At 41.2% G+C, this 23,995-nt stretch overlaps 2 protein-coding genes across 10 annotated transcripts in view; both read left to right on the plus strand.

Moving 5' to 3' along the window:
• Window positions 1–3,599, plus strand: part of lzts2a (leucine zipper, putative tumor suppressor 2a) — a 48,564-nt gene extending 44,965 nt beyond the window's left edge. For all 3 annotated transcript variants that reach the window (XM_061836248.1, XM_061836249.1, XM_061836247.1), the window contains 3 exons: window positions 713–1,201; window positions 1,754–1,858; window positions 1,961–3,599. In XM_061836248.1, coding sequence (XP_061692232.1) covers window positions 713–1,201; window positions 1,754–1,858; window positions 1,961–2,143 — 777 coding nt within the window. In that variant the 3' untranslated portion in view covers window positions 2,144–3,599. The remainder of the gene's footprint in view (window positions 1–712; window positions 1,202–1,753; window positions 1,859–1,960) is intronic.
• sfxn3 (sideroflexin 3) lies at window positions 2,011–22,669 on the plus strand. 7 transcript variants are annotated; one of them, XM_061836252.1, is made up of 15 exons: window positions 2,011–2,086; window positions 5,117–5,169; window positions 5,446–5,519; window positions 5,593–5,660; window positions 11,639–11,759; window positions 13,114–13,287; window positions 14,705–14,875; window positions 15,179–15,277; window positions 16,327–16,402; window positions 16,492–16,577; window positions 16,670–16,797; window positions 18,456–18,505; window positions 18,597–18,646; window positions 18,750–18,797; window positions 19,643–22,669. In XM_061836252.1, exons 3-15 carry the CDS (start codon window positions 5,494–5,496, stop codon window positions 19,737–19,739), a joined length of 1,194 nt encoding a protein of 397 aa, XP_061692236.1. In that variant the 5' UTR covers window positions 2,011–2,086; window positions 5,117–5,169; window positions 5,446–5,493; the 3' UTR covers window positions 19,740–22,669. The 7 variants fall into 7 exon arrangements, with proteins under 7 accessions (XP_061692236.1, XP_061692235.1, XP_061692237.1 ...); XM_061836251.1 differs by lacking the exon at window positions 2,011–2,086 and adding an exon at window positions 2,663–2,803; XM_061836253.1 differs by lacking the exons at window positions 2,011–2,086; window positions 5,593–5,660; window positions 11,639–11,759 and adding an exon at window positions 2,663–2,803.
• The last annotated feature ends 1,326 nt before the right edge of the window (window positions 22,670–23,995 follow it).

Raw genomic sequence — 23,995 nt, forward strand, 5'->3', positions numbered from 1 at the left:
AAATAAATCATAAACAAATTAAAAAATGGGCAAATAAATAAATGATTGAATGAATGAATGAATATATAAACAAATAATAAAATTTAAAGCGTCGAAAGAAGTGTCGGTCAAACAAATCATTCTTCAATGCTAAGCCGATTGGAGACGACGCGAAAATACGTCTTTTAGCGCGACGTTTTTTCCGATTGCGTTAAACATTTAGACGGTGATAATAAACGAAGGTACGTGGAAAAATGAGAGACACTCGGCATAGAGGACCCATATTTAATGCTAACTCGATGTTTTCGCCGATAAAAAATTGGACTGTTAACCCGCTTCCACTTGTCTTGGACAACTGGATCCACACGTGGATCTGGTGAGAAAGTCGTCGAGATTCACACGGAAGAGTTTGAAAGCAAATACTCCGTTGCCGATCTGTTCTCGACGGGGACACTGCTCGTGAACGCGGAAGTGTATTCGGCTACACGTTAACCTTTGCCGAAATTCATCGATCTTTTCAGCTAGTGTTCGATACAAAGACCGGCGATATGATGGAGTGAAAATGGTGACGTCACATGCGCGAGCTCTATAGTATTAGCCAGCGTACTAGTTAAATGACCCACTAGTGCAAACTGACAACAACAGCAACAGATGGTAGCCCAAACAATTTGCACTCACTTAATCTGGGGTGTGTTTACTTTTGTGTCCTCACTGTCATTTGCGGCGACTGCAGGTGTGTCAGAAGTCAGGAGAGATCTCCCTGCTGAAGCAGCAGCTGAAGGAGATCCAGTCCGAGCTCAGCCAGAAGGCCGGCGACATCGTGGTGCTGAGGGCGCAGCTGAGGGAAGCCCGATCGGAGCTGCAGGCCAGCCAGGTTCGCTCTCAGGAGGCCCAGGCGGCCCTGCGCACGCGATCCCTGGAGCTGGAGGTCTGCGAGAACGAGCTCCAGAGGCGGAAGAGCGAAGCCGAGCTGCTCCGGGAAAAGCTGTCGCGCCTGGAGGACGAGACGCTGCGCCTGCGGGACTCCCTGACGGCCGGGGGCGTGAAGGCCCAGTGCGCCGGCCTGCCCGCCTATCAGGGTCGGGGCGTGTCCGGGAGGGGAGGACCCAGCCCCTGCGTGTACCGCGACCTGGACGACGCCCACGCGGGTTGGGGAGGGGAGAGCGACGAAGCCAAGGCGCACAGGCAGAATGCAGAAGCTCTGCTGGGACTCAGACAACAGGTTTGTCTATTTAGAGCACGGGTGTCAAACTCAGGGCCCGGGGGGCCAGATCTGGCCCGCCACGTGATTTTATGTGGCCGGCGAAGCCAAATTTAAAGTGTCGATTTCCATGATTCTTGTAAAAAATCTGTACCAAAATTTCAAATCGTCACATAAATGATAAAGTTGAGTATTTTTGCGTTACCCTTGATTTCCGATTCCAAAACTACTTCATAAATTGATGATGAAGTAGATGAACATGATGAGATGATTAAATATTTTTTGTTCCACAGTCATAACGGCCCTTTGAGGGGAAACCGGAACAACAACAGCGAGTTTGACACCCCTGATTTATATGAACACAGTGCCAGACTGTGTTTGCATAACATTGCATTATTTTTCTACAAAAAGCACTGAACACTGGCAGAGCTAAGTAGTTATAATACTTTGTGTGAAATTTTTGAAAACAAAAAAATATATATATGTTCAAGTGAAACTGAACATATAGGACAAAAAGTGTTCCAGCTGCAAAAAAAAAATAAAATAAAATACGTTTTGTGTGCTTCGCGTCAGGTGGAGCGGCTGAAAGCCGAGCTGATGTACGAGCGGCGGACGAGCGAGGAGCAGCTGTCTCGGTTCGAGGACGAGCGCACGGTGTGGCAGGAGGAGAAGACGAAGGTAAAAAAATATTTAAAAAATATATATATAAAAGTGTCCGTAGCAAAATATTTGTGCTTTTGCTACTTCCCCGCCGCCGCTCACTGGCGTATTTCCCCTCAGGTGATCCGCTACCAGAAGCAGCTGCAGCAGAACTACATCCAGATGTACCGGCGGAACCGCGACCTGGAGCGCGTGATGCGGGAGCTGAGTCTGGAGCTGGAGAACAGGGACATGGACGAGTACGAGGTGCACAGCGGCAGCAACGACATCCACTTTGAGGAGATCACCGCCACGGAGATCTAAAAAAAAAAAAAACAAACAAAAAAAAACGCCAGACCCCCCCCTCTCTCCACTTGGGGGGGGGGGGGGGGCTTTAATTCTTGAGCGGCTCCCAAAGGTGCGTTCTTCCTTCGCCGCTGCACTCCTCGTGATCTTTCATACTGCGTTTCACCTGCACTTTTTAAAAGAATTTTACTCCACCACTACAAAGTCAGCACAAAACAAAAAAAAAAAAAATCTTCTGAAGCGCTGAGAAGTGTTCAAATCAGGGTACTATTGAGGATTGTAGGAAAAAAAAAAAAAATCAAACTGTTGGCCACGTGCACATTTTCTCACAATTAAGCAACGGGGCACTAGCATGTCATGTCATGTTATGTGATGATAACGCCCGTTACGTCTGCTACTTCATGTTGTGTCGTGTATTTCTAAAGGGAGATATTAGCCTGAGCATGCTAACGTTGGTCCCTTTTAAATGGTAGTACCACCCCAGGCCTTCGGGAGCGCGACAGTGAGCTGCAGCGCAAACTTTTTCCCCTCTATCCTCACGATTAGCGGCTCAGTTTAGTGCAGTTGCGTTTCTGTTTTGAAATTACGTCAAGCGGAGGAAAAAAGCCCACCTCCGTCGTCCTTGAGACAACAATTGCCTGACGGAAAGAGTTTTATTCATGAGGAGACTGTAACAGGGTAAGCTAACATTAGCATGTTTGCCATTGCTAGCCTTTGTATCGGCAAATGTTAACTGATACTCAGCCAGTCAGCAGGGGGCTACAAAATGGCACCAGCATACGTCGACCAGGGATATGAAATAGTATAGTGAGCCCTCGTGTATCGGGGGGGGGGGGGTGCATTCCAGACCCACCCCCGCACTGAGGTGAAAATCTCCCAGCCGCATTATTGAAATTAAAAATGATCTGACTCAAAACGAGCGCGCATAGCGACTCAAATACGTTGGCACCAGTGGAAGCAACATTTCATCACCAAAACACACCCGTCAATGAATGTTGCGGTTTGGTGGCTAACAAATATCCCCACCTCGTCAATTTAACCGAACATTTTTAGCAAAGGCTAACGCTAATCTGTGCTAACACTGCTGCTTTAGTTATTACAGGGATGAGACTAAGAGGGCCTCATTCACTCACAGGCATTTTTGATAAGAGCCACATAAATTAATATTTACACGGTTGTTTGATTTCGCGCTTAACGGAGGATACAAATAGTCCATTTTCCAAAATATGTCCCAATCGAGAGAGAGAGAGAGAGAGACGCAGCAGTCGGAGATGTCAGCAGGACGTTTGTGATTTTGCTCTCTTAGTCTGCTTTCCTCTATTTTTAGCAGCGTTGGGAAACTAAAAATGGAGTCTCGCTGCTGCTTCTTTCTTTTTCTTCCTCAGGCTTCTGTTTGAACTTGAGGTGGGCTTCTATGCACACTTTTAGTTTCTTCCTCACAGCGAGCTTTTTTTTTTTTTTTTTTTTTTATAAACTTCCAGGAGTCCAAACTCACAATCGTTTTTAAACTTGAGTCTTCCGAAGCTTCTCGAACTGGAGCCGACCCGGTGGAGTTTGGACTGGACAATTAATTCCGTAATTCCCGGCCTACAGAGCGCACATTTGTAAAGGAAATACCATTTGGTACATAGGTATGCCGCAGCTGTGTAAAAGCCACAAGTGCCCACATTGAAACACGAGATATTTACAAAGAACGGTACACAGTTTAACGCTAGTTTGGCGCTAATGCTATCACTAGGGTGGCGCTAATGGGAGTGCGGCGCTAAAGCTAGCGTAGCGCTGACAGAAGTGGTTTTAAAAAAAAATTACCGGTAAAAATCACTGAGACCCGCCAGCAACACGCTAGCACAGTGCTAACACTAGCGCAGCACTAACATGGCCGGAAAAAGTCACTTCCTCGGCACATATATTCCGGTGTCACTCTTTACCTTTTCCGCTCGAGTGCCCCCCTTGCAGCCATTAGAAAAAAATGCGCAAATTAGCCGCATCACCGCATAAACCGCAGGGTTGAAAGCGTGTGGGGGAAAAAAGTCGCGGCTTGTAGGCCGGAAATTACGCTAAGTCTTGAGTGAAGCTAGCTTACGTTTTTGTGGATGTTGGAGGGAGACGGAGTACGTGGAGATAACCTAAATTGGGATTCAAACCCCCGACCTCAGAAGTGCGAGGCAGACGTCCAGCGACACTCGCCAACCGAGCTGCATGAGATTTTCTCCAACTGCTATTCAATTCGAGCCACGTCCCCAAGACAGTCTAATAACTCAGCTTTAATTATTATCATTTTAATAATCCAGCTTGAAAGACCGTAAATTTCATATCTATCTAAAAAGGAAATCTATATCAAAAAGATATATTTTTATAGACCTATATGAGTATAGCACCAGGTAATATTTTTTTTCTTGTTGCGGCACCGGTCTCGGAGTGGGTTTCTTATGGCAAATCTATATATCATATCATAGACATATACGCAGTAGACCGCCAAGATGGAAGAACGGAAATAAAAGCTCAGAGAGAGAGAGAGAGACAGAGAGAGCCCACAAATCATTCAAGAAGTTATCATTTTGTCTATATTTTCTCGTCACGATATCGAGTGCGGCCCTCGGGGGGGAGTTTCCCGACTGTTGCTACTTTTGCTGAGTGTAAATATGTAAAAGAGATGAGAGTAAAACGCGTCGTCTCGAATACGGACGTTTCAAATGTAGCCACTGTGACGATAGACCAAAGTGACTCATTACTATTCCTTTTTGTTTGCTTTGTTGTGGCTTTTTTTTAATCTTTTTTTATACACATATATATATATATATTCATTTGTTTATGTTACGTCACACTTGATTCATAAAGTCGATGTGGTCCATGTTAGTGTGGACGTTTTGTTGTATAAATGAATTTTTTTTTCAGTAAAGAACAAGTTGTCACACCTTTCACCTGACTTGTTTATTTTTGTATGCCGATTTGTGTATTAAATCATTTCACATGCTATATTTCCTCTTAAAGGGGCCCGACGGTTTGTTTACTCCACTGGAGGGAGTTTCGGGCATCTATTAGGGGTAAGGCATTTATTTTTATAATATTTAATGAGATATAGATTTTGCTGTCAAACGGCAGTTTATCTACTCACCTGCTATGAGACACTCAAGTGTAAAGCATTTATTTGGACTAAAGTGTTTTTATAATATAGTAATAAACAATTTGACTTTCTATAAATTAATGAGAACATGTTCATTAAAATATTGATTTTATTTTCCATAAATTGGTTTTCAGTAAAATGACTACAATTTTGTGGAATTTGAAAAGAAGTTGCTTTATTTTGTTTGTATTTGCAGTCTTCCTGCACAAGTCCACGACTGACGCGGACGCCAAAAAGTTGATTTATGCCTATAGACGCCAGAAGATGGCAGTAAAGTATTATTTTCTGATTCGATACCGTGACGACTTGTATAATCGAAGTTCCTCTCCTCACTCCAACATAGTTCTTTGATGCAGAGATGGAGCCGGAGCAATAGTTTTGTATTCAAAAGGGCTTTAGAACAGCAAATATGTGAGTATTTCGACAACAACAAAAAGTAGCGGTTATAAAAAATCAAAAACTGAATTTGTGAGAAGTAAATAATTAGTTATTCAGTAATAAAATACTCTTATTGAGTCACTGGTAACTTTTAATATATATTTTTTTTTAAATAGCATATGAATGTCAAAGAGGTGAAGCTGCAAAATAGGAATGTACTAATTCAGATATTGCCTCTATAACAAATATATCTATGTATGTATAACTGAGGTAAGGTGCCACGGTGGGTCAGTTTATGAGGTCCCGGGTTCAATCCCGGACGCACCTGTGTGGAGTTTGCATGTTCTCCCCGTGCCTGCGTGGGTTTCCTCCCACATCCCCAAAACATGCAACATTAATTGCACACTCTAAATTGCCCCTAGGTGTGATTGTGAGTGCGACTGTTTGTCTCTGCGATTGGCTGGCAACCAGTTCTGGGTGTACCCCGCCTCCTGCCCACTGACAGCTGGGATAGGCTCCAGGACTCCCGCGACCCTCGTGAGGATAAGCGGCTAAGAGGATGGATAACTAAGGCAAATGTGACATTTTATGACTCAAAACAATGTGACTTCTTTATCTTCAATGCTGTGCGTACGTTGCGGATTGCTACGACAGGATGGCGACCCCAAGTGGGCAGAAATAAGACGTGCACCTCGCGTGCATATTTTGTGTTGGTATTATTGTTTCATCAGGAATGATCAGTTTCTATCCGATTACTCGAATAATGGATGAAAAATATTCATTAGCAGAAGACCTAGTAACGGAATAAAAGTAGCATTCCATCTTTAAGTTAAAGGTAAAGAAAAGTAATTTCAAAAATGTCAGTAAGTGACAATGTATGCGTGTTGTACTCCACGATATTCTTTTCTGTCTCGAAAGTGTGTCATGGCCTGCCTTCCTTTTTTTGTTTCCCCCCCCCCCCCCCCTTCTCCTCCTCACGTGTAATTAAAGCTCCAAAGTGGCAGATTTCTCGGGAGCAGGCAGCGCTCGTGCCAGACAAAAATCCGGCGCCAAAAACGTCGAGAGAAGCCATTTTGCAATCATCTCCAAACTGTCGCTTTTGACATAATACTGTACAAGAGTTTTAATCTGTCTGTAAATCTCACGGGACAGCCTGGGATTATCTCCTTTCTGGCAGCCCGCCGCGTGTTGACATCATGAATGACAGTCGCTTTATCTGGCATTTAATATACCGTAATTCCCGGCCTACGGAGCGCACCTGGTTACGAGCCTGGCCGAGTGCATTTGTAAAGGAAATACCATTTGGTACATACAGTGCATGGGGCGCAGCTGTGTAAAAGCCGCAAATGCCCGCATTGAAACACGAGATATTTACAAAGAAAGACGGAACACAGAGTGTAACGCTAGCGCCGTGCTCATGCTAACGCTAGCATCGTGCTAAAGCTCACACAAGCGCTAACGCTAACAGGGCCGGTTAAAATGAAACTTGCCGGTAAATATCACTAAGACATGCCAGTAACGCAGCAGCAACACGCTAGCACAGTGCTAATGCTAGCGCAATGCTAACAGGGCCGGTAAAAGTCACTTCCTCGGCACATATATTACACCGGTCTCATTCTTACCCTTTCCGCTCGAGTGCCCCCTGCCGGCCGTTAGGGGGGAAAAAAAAGCACAAATTAGCTGCATCACCGCATAAACCGCAGGGTTGAAAAGCGTGTGGGGGGAAAAAAGTCCCGGCTTGTAATGCGGAAATTACGGTATGTATATGTATGTGTGTGTGTGTATATATATATATATATATATATATATATTCACCAAAAAAAACTTTCCTTTGAGGTGAGGATTTCTGATTTGTTGGGAAAAGTTGCAAAACCACAGCAGGTCTTGTTGAGTGCATTTTTTTTTTTTTTTTTTTTTTTTTGTGGGGGGGGGCACATTTTTTACAACTACATGAGGATTGTGGGCGGCACGGTGGACCAGCTGGTAAAGTGTTGGCCTCACAGTTCTTCTCCCCGTGGCTGCGTGGGTTTCCTCCGGGCACCCCTGTTTCTTCCCACATCCCAAAAACATGCAACATTAATTCGACACTCTAAATTGCCCGTAGGTGGGATTGTGAGTGCGACTGTTTGTCTCGACGTGTCCTGCGATTGGCTGGCAACAAGTTCAGGGTGTACCCCGCCTCCTGCCCTTTGACAGCTGGGATAGGCTCCAGCACTCCCTGCGACCCTCGTGAGGATAAGCAGCAAAGAAAATGGACGGATGGATGAGGATTGTGGACATAATCATGTCATAACTCCTTGGAACATTTAAACCACAGGTGTCAAACTCAAGGCCCCGGGGCCAGATGCGGGCCGCCACGTGATTGTTATGTGGCCCGTGAAGGCAAATCATGTGTATCGGTTTCCATAATTTTTGTTAAAATCTCAACCAAAATTAGAAATTGTCACATCATGAATGACGACGTTGAGGTATCGCAAGCATTTTTGTGTTACCAAACGTCAATAGTTGAAAAACCCGTTAGCCTTGATTTCTGATTCCAAAACTAGTTGGCTAATATTTTCATGGTTTCAGTCATAACAGCCCTCTGACAGAAACGATAACTACAATGTGGCCCGGCCATAGAAGTGAGTTTGACACCCCTGATTTTGACAGTTTGGGCCGCTTCAGTACCGTCTGTGGACGCACACACATGTACACAAAAGGTAAGCGCCCACACAAATTCATTTTCCTACAGTATGTGAGCAGTGCGTCACGTAATCAAGTGGTTTCCTCTGATTTGTGTATTGTAATTTTTTTCTCAATGCACCCACGTGTTGAAGGTTACAAAGTAACACACGCGACCGTCGGTGTACGTTAGCCAATCAGGCGTGTTTTCCATTTTGTCTCATCAGCCGTCGTGACTTTCCCTTCATTTGTCAAGGAAACAAGTTCAGACAAGCAAAATGTTTGCGTTCTCTTTTTTTTTTGGGGGGGGGGGGGGATTGTTCTGCTGTGGCGGTATCAAAAGATTTACACCCATTTACGCAAAGAGGGGATTAAAAAGTGCATTAAAAAGTAATTTTTTTTTTTTTTGGAGCGAAATAAATGAAAACCTAATCTTTGTCCTTTTTATGCTCGTTTAGAGCATTTGTGGTGATTATGACCACCAAAAAAAGTGTCCATCAGGAGGAAAGTAGTAGTGGGAGGAGTTGTACGTAGTTGGCTAATAGTATAAGTCGGAATAGTAGCGGTGCTAGAACTAGAAGCGCTAGTGCTATGGCAAGCTGTAAAGTCGGGTCTCACTAAAAAGGCAATTCGAACTGAAATGAATTTCGATAAATACCTGTAATATTGTTTCAAATAATAGATTTTGTCACACAAATTTTGGGTGATTTTTATCATAAAATATAATTTATAATGTATTATTTAATGTAGATTTTAAATGCTTTTATTTATTGAATTTATTTATTTTGGGGGTTACCTTTTCAATGATTTTTTTTCACGTATGAAAAATCTTAAATTTGTTTTGAAATATTTTTCGATTAAAAAAAAAAAAAACATTTTGAAATATTTTGAAGTCGTGAAAAGAGATTTAAGATGAAAAAATACATTTGATATATTTAGAAGTCAAAATGTTTAAAATGGCAAAAGTACATTTTGAAATATTTTTACATATTCCAAATTTACAAAAAAAATGTTTAAATCGTTTTTTTATGAATGGAGGAGTGAGCGTGCCCCTTTGACGTGGCTTATTCGTGCCAGGACGATAAATGTGCAAGTGTGTATGCCATCGACGCTCCAAACGTTGACAAATTGCAGTCATCTTTGCGCCGCCGGGTCGTCCATACTGCGAGCGCAACAAGTCCAATCAGCCAAGTCTTTAGTCTCCGGGAATATCGATCGGTATGTGTGTTATTATCCATCCATCCATCCATTTTCTTAGCTGCTTATCCTCACGAGGGTCACGGGGCGCGCTGGAGCCTATCCCAGCTGTCAACGGTCAGGAGGGGGGGTTACACCCTGAACTGGTCACCAGCCAATCCCAAGGCACATCGAGACAAACAGTCGCACTCACAATCACACCTTGGGGCAATTGAGAGTGTCCAATTAATGTTGCGTGTTTTTGGGATGTGGGAGGAAACCGGAGTGACCGGAGAAAACCCACGCAGGCATCGGGACGACATTCAAACTCCACACAGATGGGTCTGGGATTGAACCCAAGACCTCTGAACTGTGAGGCCAACATTTTACCTGCTGCTTCACCGTGCTGTGTGTTATTTTGTTACAATTTATTATACTGCCCCCTGGTGGCCATGGGACGCACACCAGAAGAATCAGCACAATGTTCATTGAAATCAAGCAAAAGAAATCATCCATTTACTCTTTTTTTTTAATGCTTTCTTGAAAAAGTCTGAAAAATGCAACTTATCATTAAGCAAAAACTTTTGTATTAGTTTGTTTGTTTTTTTTTTCTTTGTTTATTGCAAAGGACCCCCCCCCCAAAAAAAAAATTACGTACAGTGGATATACAAAGTCTACACACCCCTTTTCAAATACCAGGTTTTTGTGACATAAAGAAAAATTACAACATGGTAAATGATTTCAATACTATTTTTTTTTTATTATTATTAACGTGACTTTTAACCTGTATAGCGATTTTACAAAATACACAATTCTGAATACAGCCAGAGTTGTAAGAATGTGTACAATATTGCAAAGACAGCATCTCAGTTGCTTGAATAAGCACCGCCCTTCATTTGGCTTCCCGTGGGGTGCACGGGCACAGACAGGGTTTGAACCCGCGACCTTAGGTTTGCGAGACTGATACCTTTCCTCTTTCCATTCAAAATAAATACATATTTAATATACTTGTGATTTTCATCCTATCTTTAAGGTTCTGGAGTTCTTATTTTTCAGATAACTTCTGGCTTTTAGCTAGCATCAGGCCTCAACCTAGCAACATCGCTTTTTAGGAAACCAAAAACAAAAGGCCAGCGACATCGTCAAAGGGAGCAATCATTTGTAAATAGTTTTGAATTGTGGAAAAATATATTGCGTATTAGTATGACCAAATTTGGACATAAATCACGGCAGTGTTTCATTTGAAAACAGATATCTACTTATTTCTCTGTACTTTATCAAAATAAGCGTGTTACTTTTTCCATTCCAATACTTTTTGTTTTACTGAAGTATATTTTTGAATTTGTACTGTGTACTGAGGAAAAGGATATCAATCAATATTTCAACTTTTGGCATTTTTCGAAAAAATGAATCACTTAAATACAGCTGAGCCGTAGCTTTAACTAGTTGTCTTTTTCTATTTGATACAATTTAGCTTCTATGTGCAAGACACTTTAATTGAATCATTACCCAAGTAAAAAAAAAAAAAAACGTCAGTACTGTATTCAGTGGAGTGTTAATGTTCAAACTAGTATTAAAAAAATATTAAATATAAACTAAAAAGTTGGAGAGTAGGCTGCGTCGTGACTATAAATTGTGTAACAGCACCACCTTATGGCCAAAAGGTTTGCCCCGTTTATGCGGTAGCTTGTAAAACTTATTTGTATCACCAGATATCACAAAGCAGAACATAACAGTGATGATTTAATTACAAGTTAAAATCCTAAATACAAAATATTACAATATGGCCGATAAAAGATGTCGGGGAGGGGGGGGGAGCAGTCACGTGTTTTCATTATGCGTCATTGGAAAAAGACGAAACACCAATCAGAACGAGGGGGCGTTTGTCTGACCAATCACGTGGCGATATTTTAGACCACGTGTGCTTGCTGCTAACGATTCAGTCAAGTAACCAAGTCCCAAATGATGCATTTGCGTACATCCAAAAATTACACAATTACCTCTCCGTGATGTGCGTCAAACGGAAAATACTGTAGCTACGTTTTTAACAGATTCATCAGCTAATTTTGACTTCAGGTAACTCGACGTCGTGTTCTTGACAGACGGATACATCGCTTCCTTTTTTCTCCCGCTGGTCTCTTTTTGTGCCTATTTCACTGTTTGTGGACCAGTAACATTAGAGCGAAGGCCGAATTCCCCAACACGTGGTAGGCTACCTGAAGGCAACGCAGCTCTCGCAGCCGGGTGCAGTGATATTGAGAGGTCAATCGTCTTCAAATTCATCCTAACCAGGTAACGCTCGGACTTCGCTTGAATGATGAAGTGTTTGCATTTTGCCGATTTCAGTCACAACGCCACGACGGCGCGGTTTAAACCTCCCCCCGTGATGCTTCCGAGCCCTCTGCTAGCTTAGGCGGCTCGTAGCCCGGATGACTTGAGGGCGCCGGAATGGTGGAATTTGAGGATCAAACTCTTCGGATATTTTCCTGGCGCAATCTCTTATTCGGTTAGCGAGTCTGTTTTTTTTTTTTTTTTGTATCATACTATGTCACATTTGTAACAATTTGAGCTGTATTGTGTGGACTCAGCTTGGTTGACAGCTCAACGGTCACGCGCAAGCTCTGACGACACATCTTTCATATGAATTGACGGGAAGTGTTTGAATTATCATTCATGCTTTTGCAGTAGTTATTTACACAACATTCATCAGCTCGAACACGTTTTCGCCCTCGAACGCACCATACCAGCAGTTGTGCACACTGGTTGCCCATCAATAACTAACAGGACCTTCAATTATGCTTCCATACACATAATTAAAGTTCGGTTGTTTCTTTTCATATTTAACGGGAAGCTAGTCCAGCTCCTCCAGAAAGAGACCTAGTTGCTATATTTTTATTAAAAAGTACATTTTCCGTATAGTGAATTGACGTGCCCCAAAAAGTTTTTAAGCCTGTAGAGCCCGTGCAACCAGGTGATAAAATCACGTGACTTTTGTTTACCTCGCCATATTGCCGGTCAAGCTAAGCCTTGCTCAATGCTAAGTCGGTTGGAGACGACACGGAATAATGCCTTGTAGCAAGACTTTTGTCCGATACTGTCAGACATCTAGAAGGTCAAAATAACAGTACGTGGAAAAATTAGATAAACTCAGCATAGAGGACCTGTATTTAATACCAAAGTCGATGTTTTTGCCGATAAGAAATTGGATTGTTAATTCGCTTGTCTTGGACAACTGGATCTAACACATGTATCTGGTGAGTAAGTCGTCGAGATTTAGACGGAAGAGTTTGAAAGCGTAGAAAAGTCTGGACGCATACAAATACTTCGTTGCTGGATCTGTTTTCAATCAGGAATAAATCCCACATAGTGACGGTTTTGACCGCTCGTGAACGCGGAAGCGTGTTCGGCGACACGTTGACATTTGCCGGAATCCGTCGATCTTTTTCGCTAGTATTCAATAGAAATACCAATATTTCAATGTCGGGCTGCTCTTTTCGACCGGCAATATGGCGCCGTGAAAATGGTGACGTCACGTGCACGACCTGCATAGATGCCACAAGTAGGTGGCAGCTCGCTACTTTCAGCTAAATGAAGCTCCTCACCTCACTTCAACAGCTCCTAAAGTGATTAATTCCCCTTCCCCAAGGAAATCCAAAATGTCCGGAGAGCTGCCGCTCAACATCAACATCAAAGAGCCGCGATGGGACCAAGGGACGTTCATGGGCCGCGCCAAGCACTTCTTCATGGTCACGGACCCCCGGAACGTCCTGCTGCCCTCCGAGACGCTGGAGGAGGCCCGGGTGATCGTGGAGAACTACAGGTAAGAGGCCCGGCTCGCTTCGCGGACAACACGACGGACAAACGAACGAAGAAGCCATTCCAGTTTGCTGTGGACGGAGGCGTTAATTCATTTTACGGTTTGAAACTTGATGTGGAGCTTAAAGTCGGTGTACTAACTAGTACGCTCTGTGACCTCACTAGTTGGACAACTACTAATAGCACAAGTGACAAAAAGTTAACATGGAGCACTAGATTTAAGTAACTTCCATTTTGGGTTCTGTGGTTGTCACGCACACAAAAAAAAAAATGAATCAATGAAGAAGCAAAACTTAAAATGTTATTCTTTATTAATCTAGCGTATGTACATCTTTACATTTTACTTACTGGAGTGAATGACGTAGCTGGGAATTAACCGAGGCACAGTGTGTTGTTATTTAACCCTTGTAAGGATAAGCGGCTAAGAACATGAATGAATGGATGGGTGGGTGTTTTTTAATTTCAAATCATGCCACCGTTTGAGTAAGTAAGGTAATATATGAAATTTTTAAAATTAAATAACAGTGAAAAATTGTTTTTGTCAGAATTAAAACTGCATTAGTTAAATTGAAGTGAACCCACAATAGTCATGGAAAAACAATGAACTACAATTACAAAAAATAATGTAAAATGTAAAAAATACAAGTAAATGAAAAAAAATTCAAAATTAAATTTTAAGGCTGAATTCAAATAAAACTCCATTAAATTGAAATTAACCTACAGTAATCATGAAAAAGAATTGGAAATACAATTACAAAATAAATAATGTAAAAAAATACAAGTAAATTCAAAATTAAATTTTAAGGCTGAATCAAAATAATACTCCATTAAAGTTAAATTGAAATGAACCTACAATAATGAAAAAGAGTTGGAAATACAATTGCAAAAAATAATGTAACGTATGTAAAAATACAAGTAAATAAAAACAAAATCAAAATTAAATTTTAAGGGTGAATTAAAATAGAAGTCCATTAAAGCTAAATTAAAATGAACCTACAATAATCAATTTGAAAAAGAATTGAAAATATAATTACAAAAAATAATGTAAATATAAAAAAATACAAGTAAATGAAAAAATCTAAATTAAATTTTAAGGCTGAATTAAAATAAAAAAATCCATTAAATTTAAATGAACCTACAGTAATCATGAAAAAGAATTGGTAGTATAACCACAAAAAATAATGTAAATAAAAACAAATCTAAATTAAATTTCAAGGCTGAATTAAAATAAAACTCCATTAAAGTTAAATTGAAATGAACCTACAGTCATCGTAAAAAAGAATTGGAAACACAATTACAAAAAATTATGTAAAATGTAAAAAAAATTAAAAAATAAAATTATAAAGCTGAATTAAAATAGAATGATTTAATGAACATTAAAATGGAATAAAATAAATCATGAAAAACAATTTCCTCCCCAGAGCCGGCGTGGTGACGCCCGGCCTGACGGAGGACCAGCTGTGGCGGGCCAAGTACGTGTACGACTCGGCCTTCCACCCCGACACCGGCGAGAAGATGTTGGTCATCGGCCGGATGTCCGCTCAGGTGCCCATGAACATGTCCATCACTGGCTGCATGCTGACCTTCTACAGGTACCGGCAACTCCGAATCACTTCACATTTCATCCAAAATAAATGTAGCGATAGAGCATCGTGGGAACTGAAATACACGTTTTAATCCCAGTAGAGAGTGGAAAATCCTCTTAAAGACCCAAAAAAAAAAACACTTCTCGAGGGGGAGGCAACTCGTTTGCAGTCATGCTTTGACGTTGACTTTTTAAACATGTCGAGTGATTCATTTTAGTCACCATATTCAAAATTGAATGAACGCTCACGCTCACGTGATTGCGGCGTGATAATGGAGCTCATTATTAACCATTTGTCACATATTTACAGGACCACACCGGCGGTGGTGTTCTGGCAGTGGGTTAACCAGTCCTTCAACGCGGTGGTCAACTACACCAACCGCAGTGGAGACGCTCCCATCACCGTCAAGTAAGGACCGAGATCGGCAAATATTTGATCAAATTCAAATGAGAATTTGAATTTTCATTTAGTTACCGTACATAAAACAAACATTTGATTGGCTCCATTAAAATTGTAGACGTTGTAAATACAAAAAAAAAAAAAAAAATTAGCATGCAGAATTTGGTTGAAAAATATTTTCCCTTAATTTAGCACTTTTCTCCTAAATGTTTTGAGTTAAAATACAGCCATTTAACCCTTTATTTTAATTTATGAATTTTAAATCAAAGACACATGCAAATAAATATTTGCATTTTTAAAATAGTTTTATTACTATTAATACAATTAAATGTACATATAAATAAACATTTGCATTTTTGAAATTGTTTTAACTATTAATACAATTATATAAATATATACACACATACATGAATTCAATTAAATGTGTATATATATATTGTATTAATAGTCATAAAACAATTTAAAAAACGCAAATGTTTATTTATATATATATATGTGTGTGTGTGTGTGGTGTGTGTGTGTGTGTGTGTGTGTGTGTGTGTATATAGCTGTTTCCTTCTATAATTGGCCAGTTTAAATATATTTAATTCGTATTATAATGTATTGCAAACAAAAGAAATGCTCGTAGTTAATTACAATAAATGGGTCAAGAAATGATTATATTTTTCACAATACTTCTAAAATGGTTAGTTGTTTTTAAAAAAAAAAATAATTTAGCAGTGTTCTCAAATATATTCATTTATTCATTCATTTGCGAATTAAGTGTATGCAAACCATATTAGTCCTAAACAATTTTACATTTATTATGATTTATTATTATGTATGATTGTCATATTTTAAATAATTTAATAGATGGCAAATAAACAAAAAGTAAAATAATATATTTAACAAGCATTTTTTTCCATATGTATTTGTGCCTGAGTAAAGTTAAGTAAAGAATTAGTCCTTTATTTTTTTTATTAGTTTTGAATAATTCATTGCTTAATTTTAGTTACATTATGAATCCACAAAATGAGCAGGAATTCTGGAAACAAACTGACTTGTGTGTGTACCCGCAGTCAGCTGGGCGCGGCATACGTGAGCGCCACCACCGGCGCCGTGGTCACCGCCCTCGGCCTCAAGTCTCTGACCACGGTAATGTCGCAATGGAAAGGTGATTATTATTATTATTTTTTTTTTTTCTTGGCGGTTTAAAGTGTGTCCTTGGCCTCCCCTCCCAACAGCGTCTCCCGCCCATCGTCAGCCGCTTCGTGCCCTTCGCCGCCGTGGCCGCTGCCAACTGTATCAACATTCCTTTCATGAGACAGAGGTGAGATCGCCTTCGCTTCCACAGTTGAACGCGACGCAGACTTCTACTCGACTCTATCTTTTGTTTCTATTCCCCCCCCCATCCCAAATCAGGGAGTTAAAGTACGGCATCCCCGTGACGGACGAGAACGGGAACAGGTTAGGAGAGTCTGCCAACGCGGCCCAGCAAGCGATCATTCAAGTGGTGGTGTCCAGGATTGGCATGGCGGTGCCAGCTATGGGTAAACATCAAGTCGTTTGCATCATAAATCATATTTGTAATTTGAATAAAGTTTGCTGTAAGATCGTCACGGTCACATTTAGTGAATGAGAGTCCTTAAACTCGATCGAAGTGGCCTTAAAAACGTTTTAAATAGCTTCATTAAACCTGCAGTTTCCATTTGCCGCATTGCAGTTAGCATATTTAGCAGTTATTATAGTACTGTGCCAAACAAATATGAGCGTTCATCTGAGATGACAGGCTGTGGCGACCCCTAACGGGACAAGCCGAAAGAAAAGTTGCTTAGTATAGTATTACACAGTCACTCACATTTGACGGGCGCGTATACGCGTGCGCGCCATAGCACTCGCAATTCTGCACAGTCCAGCATGAAAAATCACACGTGTAAAATTCGTCACGAGTAGAAAAAATGGAAATCGGAAGACGTGGCTTATTTTGTGTAGTCTTGACATTAATTTCCGTGTCGTTAATGAAACAAGCCCGCTCCTAAACAATCACCCGGAAAAAGGAAATGCAAGTTAACCGTTGTTCGGAAGGGATGCCGAAAGCGCGTGTTGCGAGCTGCTCCACGTACGTCGAAAGCCATCAACGTACTCAGCCGTGTCGAAGGAAATTCCGTAACACCAGGGGGCGCTCACCGCGTCGATCGCGAAGCAGTTTTGGTCATCGTGTGACTTTGTGCCCAAAAAAAAAAAAAGACATTCAACTATCACCCACCTCGTCGCGTGTTCTAGTAAGCCGGCCTCCTGTTTACGGCAGTCGCCCCCCCGCCCCCTCCTAACTATAATAAGTATGAGATTATTTACTTTGACTTGATCTAAGTTATAGCAATCATTTATTTACCCCCGTGGTACCGCGTTATGTGGAAGTTGAAAACTTTTCCCCTCGACATGCGTTAGGAATACATTGATCATCTACTGCTAGCTTGCATCAATGGATTGACAATAGATAGCGGCGTAAATTATAGATATATAGATTATAACAATATATCACGATTGCCGACAGGAATGTTTGTTCCAATGTTTTGCTAGCTTGTTGCCGCTAACGCCGATTACGTTGAACTAAACTTTCAGCATTTTCAAAACATGGCGGGTGTCGACCGTTGGTGTTTATTCCTCGATAGGCCAGTGCATTTTTTTTTTCTTCAGCTAAAGAATATTTATTGAAAAATTTTAAAGATTGTTTTATATTATTTTCTACTCATATCAGTTGAAATTGGAAATGATCCTTTCTCAGTTTGAATTTGTTTTAAATTTTAGTTATGTAATAATTTTATTTTTAATTTAGTTATGTTATAGTAATCCAGTAAGTTATTTTAAGGTCTAGAGATTCCATCCCTAATCACACCCGCAACTTCATATCTGCGAGCGTGACTGACCGCACCCGTACATTTTTCAAATGTGAGCGACTGATTGCATCAATAATATTACATTGGAGTTGCACGCTGTGCTGTTACTACAATGTTATGCAACGTTCGTACACAGCTACTTGCGTGCCACTGTGGAAAGGCTAACAAGCACATTTTAGTGAGCCCGACTTGGCGCTTGGTGAAAACATATTAGTGGAAGTTAAAGTGAAGTATAGATGAGGCATTTACAACCAGTTAAATGCAGTTGTTTTTTTTTTTTTTTTTTTATTCCCACCTCCTCACCCTCGCAGCGATCCCTCCCGTGATCATGAACGCGCTGGAAAAACGAGCTTTCATGAAGGTAACGTTGTTCTTCACGCCGGGGCCCCGCCGTCAAAGGAGTCCGTCCGCATTCCAACCTTAACGTTGTCGTCTCCCCCCCAACCCCGCAGCGCTTTCCAATCCTCAACGCCCCCATCCAGGTGGGGCTCGTGGGTTTGTGGTAAGTCGGCGGTCGGGTTGAACGCGGTGCTGACGTTTTTGGACGTGGAACGCGCACAAAAAAAAAAATAAATAAATAACCTCGCCCTATCTTTGATTGACAGCTTGGTGTTTGCAACCCCTCTGTGCTGCGCCCTGTTCCCGCAGAAAAGGTAACGTGCGTGGACGTAAAAAAAAAAAAAATGAAAAAGTGAATGTACACAGACAAAAACATGCTCAAAAAACACAAATAATGCACGGACCAACACAAAATACACACGTATGCACATGCGTGTGTATAAATGTGTGCAAATGCGTGCACACTAGATATAAACTTGACACACACAAAAAATGTACACAATTTTAAAAGCACAAAAATGTGAAAAACATTTAAAAAGGAGGAAAAAAAACAGGCACACTAAGAAACAGACTATCCTCCGCTTATCCTCACAAGGGTCACAGGAGAGTCAGAGCCTATCCCAACTAGGAAGACTTGCACCCTCAACTGGTCGCCAGTCAGTCACAGGGCACATATTGACACCGTCACTGAGCAGGATTTGAACCCACGCTGCCCGCACCAAAGGCAGGCGTGTGTACCGCTACACCATCAGTGACGCGTACACTTAAAAGCTGTCTATCCATTTTCTGAGGGGCTTATCCTCAGTAGTGGTGGAGTGGTTGAGCCAACTCTAGCCTGACTTTGAGTAAGACGCTGGACTGGTTGCCAGCCAAATCGCTGGGCACATGGAAACAACCATCCATCCAGTCATCCATTTTCTTAGCCGCTTATCCTCACAAGGGTCACAGCAAGTACTGGAGCCGAACCCAGCCGTCTCGAGGCGGGGTACACCCTGAACCGGTTGTCAGTCAAATCACAGGAAACAAACAACCAACACCCAAAAAAAAAAAAAAAATTACACAGAAAATATGTACAAAACATGATTGTACACACAAACCATGCACAAAAAAACAAACAGTTGTGTAACCGATGCGGTTGGTCGGTGTCCTACGTTCGCAGCTCGATGAAAGTGAGCGGTCTGGAGCCAGACCTCCAAGAGAGGATACGACAGAGCAACGAGACCACCGCCGTGGTCTACTTCAACAAGGGCCTGTAGGACCGCCACCGACACACCCACACGCACACAGATGGGTACACGAGCAATTTGTGCTTTTTGGGTGTCGTTTTTTTTTTTGTGTAAAAGTAAAGTTACTGATGTTATTTAGCCATGAACTTGAATGTAAGCTCCATGTCCTACTGTACATCTACACTGGCGCAATTGTTGCCCCTTCCCGTTTTTTGGTTGTCTGTCTCAGTGTTAAAATGGTGCACTTTTCCTTTAAGACAGGGGTGGGCAACCTACAGTTGGTGGCCCATATTATAGAGCACGTGATCCGGTCCACTATGAAATTTGAAAATTTCAATGCCGATTTTAAAAAAAAAAAAACAAACAACAGAATAGAAGGACAAAATTAAGACTCACAGTAAACCTCAGCGTATTTGCAATTTGGAATCCAATTCCCATAATTGCAGATTATTAGGGAAGCAATTTTTGGCACAAAAGTGTTGCTTTGTGGTAAAGTTGTGAGGGAGGAACAGCGTCTGACCAATTGACAGCACCGCAGAGTTTTCAAAGTTTCCTACAGACGGCATAAGGTGGCACCAAAGCGGTCCTCATCGTGACAACATAGTTCCTTGGTACCAAGATGGCACATAAATGATATTTTTATATTTGACAGGTCAACAATGTAAATGGGATTCTGTTCTCAATTGCTTTACCTGGATGAGGTTCACTGTATACAGAATTTCTATTCCATCCATTTTCTTCACCGCTTATCCTCACAACCCCGGACCCACCTGTGTGGAGTTTGCATCTTCTCCCTGTGGCTGTGTGGGTTTTCTCCGGGTGGGCACTCCGGTTTCCACAAAAAACATTAATTGGATACTGAATTACTAAAGAGTGAAATTATAATTTACGGCATGCAAAAATTTAAATTAGTTTACCCAATGAACATTTTCTATAGAAATTTGGAAATAGTCTGTATATTGTACAATTAAGTTTTTTTTTGTTTTTTTTAATTGAAGTAAAATAAGGGAACACTGCCGTATGACTGATTGTAGTAACATTAGCATCCCCCCGACAACTATGGCCCTTTGAGGACACCGTACATACTTTAAAAAAGGTTCCCCACCTGTTTTAAGTGTACGTATTCTGATCATTTAAAAACAACTCAGCGCTTAATTACCCGTGAGAAAAGCGAGTCTGCGAGTGGCCCCGCGGACCTGAACTAGTAACCCGACAACTGCCAACGTTTCACACTAGTATGCAGTACAGCCGCGAAACCAGCGGACATTTTGTCGGACGACGCTTCCTCTTTATTTTAAAGTTATGACACACTTGACTGTGCAGACGCAAGTTATTCTATGCTAGTAGTAAAAAAATTATATGCTATATGTAGGTGTGGAACATGTATTCTAAAACGGAATATTCTATGTTGATGTAAACGTTATGCTGGAAACGCAGTTCGTCGTGCCCGTGTAAAGCAGTGATGAAATACTTGAGGAAAAATTTGGGAAAATTTTTGTGTGGTGATTTTGCTGTGCTGGCTAGAACAGGGTTTTCTATTATACAATTCATAAAGTTATATACACTAATTTCTCAACTAGTGGCCATACTGTGACACGAGCGGACGGCGATGTAGCAAATCGGCGCACCGGCGATTCAAAACCAGTAACTCTCCGCCGGCCACTCGTGAAAAGTAGTCAGTAAACCCCGTACACTAGCGCAATAAATTCAAAAAAAAAAAAAAAAAAATAAAATAATAATAATCAGATTGACCCAAAAATGTGCCCCGTATCCAAATCTCCTCGCTGCAGTTACTAAATACCCAATTTTTATTCTCTGCTGAAATAAATGTATTGGAAACGATACGTGTATACGGTACAGGGGTGTGCCAGCGTGACGGTCTGAGCGCTCCCCCGTGCTGAAAAGTCTCCTTGTGAGCTAACATATGTTACGTTAAAACAAAAGTTGATAAAAAGATATACACATATATGTACGTTCGCCGTGTTCGTTTTGAAACTTTACAAAATATACGCACATGCGCGTTAATCTCGAGGATACTTTTCAGCACGGGGGGAGCGCTCAGACCGTCACACCGTATCCAAATCTCCTCGCTGTAGTTACTCCATGCCCATTGTTATTCTCTGCTGTATTGTATTGTTATTATACAGGTATAGAGGGGATGCGCCGGTGTCCCCGAACGCAACAGCTCCCAGGCATTTTTAAATCGAGCAACTAACTGGTCTTGATTCTGAGTTACAGAAATTATTTATGTAGCGCATTTTGCCGGTAGTTTATTTCATACCCGTAACGAGTCCCAATTTCCAGCCGCGTGATTGATTTCAAGTGTTCTATTGTTGAAAAGTTTCATTCCGATGTCCTTTGCTCTGTTACTGTACGTAATAATCGCGTTATACCTCACCCGCAGGAATCGCAACTTTTATTTCAAGCTGTCAAAGCATAAAGACTGCGCAAGTCAAAAAACAATATTTGCGGTTTCAAAATCACGCCGCGAGGGTGAAATACCGAAGATTGTACTTTTCCACGTGTCCTCATTACTAACTGCTGATGATGTCATTAACCTCCCTTGCGGAACACTGGAATGTTTTTGTGCATACGTATTACTGTTACAGTGCATCCAAAGATGGGCACATTTACGAGGAAAATGAGTTTTTTCCCCACAAGCTTTATTTTAAAATGATTTTGCACCACGTCACCATTCATAAAGTATTTTCAAGAGCTACGTTACATCTCGTTCTTTGTGTATTTCACGTATTCTCGCGCATCAGAATGGCACAAATCCAAACGTGTACCGTTACGACAATCCGTGTCACTCTCCACGAATGTTTTCAAACGTCGTGTACCGCTGTCAGCGTTGTTACAGTCTAGTCGCCATTTTTATTTTTAATATTGTGTTGGCGTGTGTACATCACCTTGACGTGTATTTTACTCAGTACTAGAATAAAAGATGTGACCGACGTCCACTTGTGTCTCCTCTTGATTTGAAATCCACTTTCTACTTCCGGGGTTTCCTGCGCATCAAGACACCGCTTTAGTCAATCACTAAATATTGATTTATATATTAAATACAATTTAAAAATCTGATATTGTAAATGATTTGATACACATGGGAGTCATAATATTCAAAACGCTTATCAGGAATGATAGTTTTCCGTGGATTCGCGGAATTCTGAGTTTTTTTGTGCTGAAAATGTCATTTTTTTGTGAAACGTGTAAATCCGTTGAGAAAATTTGGGGGGCGGGGTGGGGGCACGGCTTGACGCGAGCCGAAGCTGTGATCAAGACCGGTCGCCGGCATCTTATCGGCGACGCTCGTCGTGAAATTAGTCACAGGCGTGATAGCGGAAAACGGCATTGCATTAAATTTGCCGTTGATAATAATTTTGGCGGTATTTCCACTCTGTTAACATTTCAGAGAAGCATTCTGTTATTATGTATGTCTTAAAGACATACATACGCATATGTTATCGAGGGAGTCTTCACGTTTGCCAGTGTGGCGAAAGTCTTGGCGCGAAAAGATGAAGTTCGTTCCGGGGAAATTGATAAAAACCACGGGGTAAAAAAAAAAATGTTTCAGGTGTGGGCATGGCTTGAAAAAAGTGGAACAAAAACTGTATCATCATATCCCATCAAACAAAAAGTAGACGTTCCCGGCAAAGTGCTGCGCGCGCGCTCTGTGTTCCGATATGATCGATTATGGTAAGCGAAAAATATCCAGGAGCGTATCCAAACCAGGTAAAAGTTGGACGAACATTTCTCAAATATTATAAATTGGCAACTGTTAATACGATTAGGCCTATCTGTAGCAGTGGCCCTGTAGATCACGCATTTTAGCGCTCACTTTCATATTTCCATCATCTCTCTCTCTCTCTCATATAATATATATATTTATATATAAACAAATTACTTGTGTACTCATTTCTGTAGTATAACTTGTAAGTGTAGTAAATAAATTTCACACAGTTTACATTTTTACGTCTGAAGTTTGGCAAAATTATTTGGGTTGTTTGGACTCATATTTCAAGTTTTAAAAATGTTATGATTGCCCTGTATTTACATTGTTAGAAGTGACCAGAGGTGACCATTTTGCAGTGTGTTTTATAAAAAAAATTAACCCCCCCAAGGCATACATTTTTCATCATTCTCATTCCCGTCTTATTCACCACAGCAAACTACAACCGCCGACAGATATTAAGTCCAAAACCGATCATTAACCCTTGGTTAGGTTTAAAAATAAATACAGCCAAACAGTCAATGAGTCGTGTACTGTATTTGTATATTTATTGCAT

The sequence above is a fragment of the Syngnathoides biaculeatus genome, chromosome 12, assembly GCF_019802595.1.
Source record: "Syngnathoides biaculeatus isolate LvHL_M chromosome 12, ASM1980259v1, whole genome shotgun sequence".
Lineage (NCBI taxonomy): Eukaryota > Metazoa > Chordata > Actinopteri > Syngnathiformes > Syngnathidae > Syngnathoides > Syngnathoides biaculeatus.